We start from the raw sequence: 4,636 nt of genomic DNA on the forward strand, positions 1-4,636 counted from the left end.
CGATCCCGTCGAGAGGTGTTTCCTCCGCCTCCGCCACATTTGGCAGCGCAAAACTCGGCTCCGACGCTTTGAGTGCTGCATCACGTGCATCCACCTGAAAGTTGACAAACTCGGAGGCATCTTCGCACTTGAACGCCACTTCATATCGTAAACTGTTGCAATGTTGTCGCATGACTCGAAATCTCTCGTTAGAGTCCACGTCTTCCATCTCGCAGTATCCAGACTTGCCCTTGGACACGACCGTCGTGCAATTCTCGTCCTTCTCCCGCTGTCGAGCACCCTCCGGACTGCACCCGCTTGTAGCTCGCCACCCGATACAGTGCAAATTCCTCTTCCTCGTCTCTCCAGACGGGAAATCTCGGATCGAAACTCGGCTTTCAGCCGAGAGTTGTTGGTTCAGCGCTGTGTTACTGTTTCTGTCAACCAACGTGACGTCCAATCGAAAGGTGAAGGCCCCGATACTGTGCGCAGACCAAAAGAGCGCCACCGACGCGTACACGATCGTCGCCGCCAGCAGAATGCGGGGTAACCAACAGTACCATCGTCGACTCGACCACCACAGCGACGGTGGCGAGGCCGAAGATTTTTTCTCCATAGTAGCGACCTCAATGAATTGCAACTGGGGAATTGGCGACCGAGAGAGAGAGGAGACTTTCGTACAGCCGCTCAGAGCTCCAGGTGGGACCAGACGGAAGCAATTCTGGCCGCAGTAGTTGGTGAAAGGACACGAGGAGTTTGAATCTGGCGGTTATGGATTTTGTATTCGAAGGTAGCCATGTAACGAGGAGTTGGAAGTGTACAGTGGCATTTCTTGGCTGGAGGCTTGGACGGAGAGGGGTGCCGCATCTTACGATGTGTTTTGGCGACGTTGGAGCGACGTAACCATTTTAATGCAACATAACTGAAGTTATGTTGCACTAGGAGTGATGGTCGACTTCAACCTAACAACATTTGTTATTATGCAAGGGCCGCGAAGCGTACCAGGCAAAACCCTCTTGCTGCAGCAGAAGGAAGAACACAGCAAAACCGAAGATGGCTTGACAACCACAACGTCCAAGTCGCGATCTACGTCAAGTTGACGGTCAACCGTGTTCAGGTAAGTGTACCCATGATCCGGTACCACGTCTCTCGACCGCAACATCGACTTAAGCTGCTGTATCCGCAACTCAAACGTGTCCACAGAAACGCGTCAGTTCCAAATCTGAGAACTGGACGAGAGGTCGCCATGGCTTCCAGCATGGAGAACAGTGTCGGCCGTGCGCGGCTCTCGGCCATGCGCAGCGGCGCCGAGGCGCAGCAGGAGCAGCGCCACAAGCTGTTGAGCATGTGTCTGCGTCAGGAGCTCACGGACGTGTCTCTGCTACTGCAACGCGACGGGCGACTCGAGGAGGTGGCGGCCCACCGCGTGGTGCTGGTCGCCGCCAGTCCCTTCTTCCACGCGCTCTTCACGAGCGGCTTGAAGGAATCGCGCGACGTTTCGCCCCGCGTGCCGCTGCCGGGCGTCCCCGTCGCGGCCTTCCGAGAGCTGCTGAGATACATGTATGTTGGAGAGTTAACCGTCTCAGGAGATACTATACTGTCCGTGCTGCACGCCGCCAACCGCCTGGAGCTGCAGGAGGTGGTGGAGATTTGTTGCAAGCAGTTGATGCTCGAGCTCTGTGTGGACAACTGCGTGGACATCTACATGTGTTGTGAGCAGCTCCAGATGCGCACGGCGTGCAGGTTGCTGGCCCAGGCGGCGAGAGCCATGATCGATACCTACTTTTGTGACGTGTACCAGAGTGAAGGCTTCAAGAACTTGCCGTTAGAGGCCGTGATGAAGATTTTAAGACACCAGGAGGTGTCGTACACGGTGGACGGCTCCACGGACGACGCGGCGGTCAAGTCCTGGATGATGCACGACCCCATGACGAGGCAGAGAGAGCTCTCGTTCGTGATGCACTCGCCCATGCGTGGAGAGAATGTCGATATGGATGAAGTGATTCTGAGTCGACACTGTAGTGATAATGCCATGGTGAACAGCAAGGAGAGACCGTCTTTGGTGGCTGAAGAAGCGATTGATATCGATGCCATGAGTGTCATGACGAGTGAAATCGAGGATAATGCGAAACACCAATTGACCCCGACGATTTTCGTGGTCGGAGGATTTAACAACCCCGGCGCGCTGAATACGGTCGAGTATCTCGATTTTCACCGAGGCGAATGGTTCCCAGCGGCGCCGATGTCGACGAGGCGGTCGTACAGTGGAGTCGCAGTCACGAAAGACAACAAGATTTTTGTAATGGGAGGCACTAGTAGCAGTTCTCAGCACCATAAGACGATGGAACAATTTGACCCTGAAGCAAATGCCTGGACAGAGATGCCTCCGATGACAAACGCGCGAAGTTATCTAGGTGCTACAGTGGTGGGAAACTTTATTTATGCCGTTGGAGGCTTTAACGGCCAAGCGCACTTGTCGTCGGTGGAACGGCTCAATCTTCAAACGCAACAATGGGAGCTGATGTCGCCACTTTCGACAGGACGCAGTGGGTTAGCGGTTGTTGCTCTAAACGGTCTGATTTACGCTATTGGAGGATATGATGGCAGGAAACATTTGAAGAGTGTGGAGGTGTTCGATCCACAGACCAACCAGTGGTCGTCAGTGGCTGGCATGCGGTATGCGCGCAATGGCCCCGCGGCCGTGGTGCAAGAACACAGTAACGGTATTCTTGTGTTTGGCGGCGAGTCTCGCCACGGTGCGAGGATGAATACAAGCGAGCGACTGGACTTGAACAGCGGTATGTGGAGTGATGTAGATGCTTTTGCAGACTGTCGTAGCGGCCATGTGGCATTTAGTTTTCTCAGCGAGTCGTTCCTGTTCTGCCTGGGAGGATCTAACAAAAAGGACGAGTATCTCGATACTGTGCACCGATACGACTACCTATCGAAACAGTGGACGCTTCACTCGCAGATGCGCGCGCAGCGCTGTGGACTGAACGTCGCGGTGGTGAAAACTTCTCCACACGCCGAATGCTTTTCAGCTCAAAAGGAAATGGAACATCAAATGTATAAATCACCCTACTTCTGCCGAAAGGAAAGGTCCATATCCTTTGCTGAGGGAGCGTGATCCCATTCGTTGTACAAAACTTTCTTTATTAACATGTAAACTTAAGCCCGAACTGAACAGGCCTTTTCAAGTCTCGTTTTGTTGTTGTTGCTGGGGTCCTTCCTTTCACTTCTGACAGTGCAAAGGAATCTTCCACTTAAGCCTGAAACAACAGTCGCTCTGTAGTAGAAGTCGTATTAATAGTACTTGAGTCCTCTTGAGTACTCGGTGAAGGGTCGGGCACTGCAGTATAGTTATGCATTTAAGTTGTGGGGAAGCAAAGCGGACAAGTTAGTGGCAGTAACCCCGATAAATGTGGGTATTATCCAATACCGAGTACACGTGTAGCAGTCGCTGATCTCCCGGAAGCAGCTGCGTCGTTTATCATGATAGGACTGCATCTATCGCCAATTCCTGATTCCTTTGTCAAGATCACCGTCTAGCTATAAGCTGGATAGAAAAGGCATATTCCTGAGGTGACGTCGTCTCTGGCAGATTATCCCTCCCCTGTTACGCGCTTGTGGTGCCAAGCGATATACAGCATAGTGACCTTGTCCTGTGTTTCAGGATTCTTCAGCGATGCCAAATACTTGGAAGTTTTGGACGGGTGGATATTCTTCGCGTAAAACTCGTTGAAGACCGGAGTCAATAATTGGTTCCACATCGTGTTGTCCATGGACAAGGGAGGTATCTTGATGCGGTCCAGGGTGTCACGTTTTCCTGATCGAGAACGCCGCGTCTTAGTTGACTTGTTACTCTTTTTCCGGCCAAGTACCGAGGAATGAAGGGCCCCATCTTCATCCTTCACACGAGCAGCACCTCTCAGGAAACTTTTGCCATCGTCGTTCTCATATCCAGCAGATAGTGCCCGTGCTTCATCAGAGGGGTTTAATGAAACAATCTTCGATATCTTGATTTGGTTCGAGCCCCCGTTGGGCAGAAGTGCGTTGCTGCCTGGAAGAAGCGTAGCTACCGACGCGACCAGAAGATAGATAAACAAGTGCATGGTTTTGATCAGCTTTAGCTGCTCAGATATGTAACTGCAGAGCGCGAGTTGGGAAGTGATGTCTATCCAGTGGCACCGGTGTGTAAGCTTACTAATCGCTACGCACCGGTTCAATGGTAAACAAAAATAATCATTCCCGAATTAACAAAAGTCGGGCGTGATTATTTTTTGTTGACTCCTCTATAATGAATTTGAAGTTAAGCGTCACGGCATACCAGGAATACTTGCACTTGCTAATCCGTCAGGGTTTCCAACATCCAGTAAGTGTGAACTGGCCCCTCAAGTCTTCGGACGGGGATCTTCCCGGTGAGCATCACACCGCGTCGACAATATTCCAAGCCAGCTCAGGATAATACAACTTTCGGCTTTGAGTACATGGACATCAAGTTGGAATTCAATCGCTAAAATGGCAAGTTGCAATTTTCACCTTGCCATCAACTTGCGATTGGGAACATGTACAACAATTTTATTATCATACTAGCCAGAGATACACCACACAAGTATGCACTACGTAAGTAGTAGACAGCAACGATGCATTTTGTTGT

The 4,636-nt window shown here is 51.5% G+C and overlaps 1 protein-coding gene across 1 annotated transcript; it reads left to right on the forward strand.

Annotated features, from left to right (window-relative positions):
• Positions 1 to 1,237: 1,237 nt before the first annotated feature.
• KRP23_11944 (Kelch-like protein 5) lies at positions 1,238 to 3,106 on the forward strand (the record flags this gene model as incomplete). The annotated part of the gene is made up of 1 exon (XM_067882526.1): positions 1,238 to 3,106. The coding sequence occupies one exon, from the start codon at positions 1,238 to 1,240 to the stop codon at positions 3,104 to 3,106; it is 1,869 nt and encodes a 622-aa protein (XP_067740115.1).
• Positions 3,107 to 4,636: the final 1,530 nt, after the last annotated feature.

This window comes from Phytophthora ramorum (assembly GCF_020800215.1).
Source record: "Phytophthora ramorum isolate Pr-102 chromosome Unknown Phyram_PR-102_s0013, whole genome shotgun sequence".
Lineage (NCBI taxonomy): Eukaryota > Oomycota > Peronosporomycetes > Peronosporales > Peronosporaceae > Phytophthora > Phytophthora ramorum.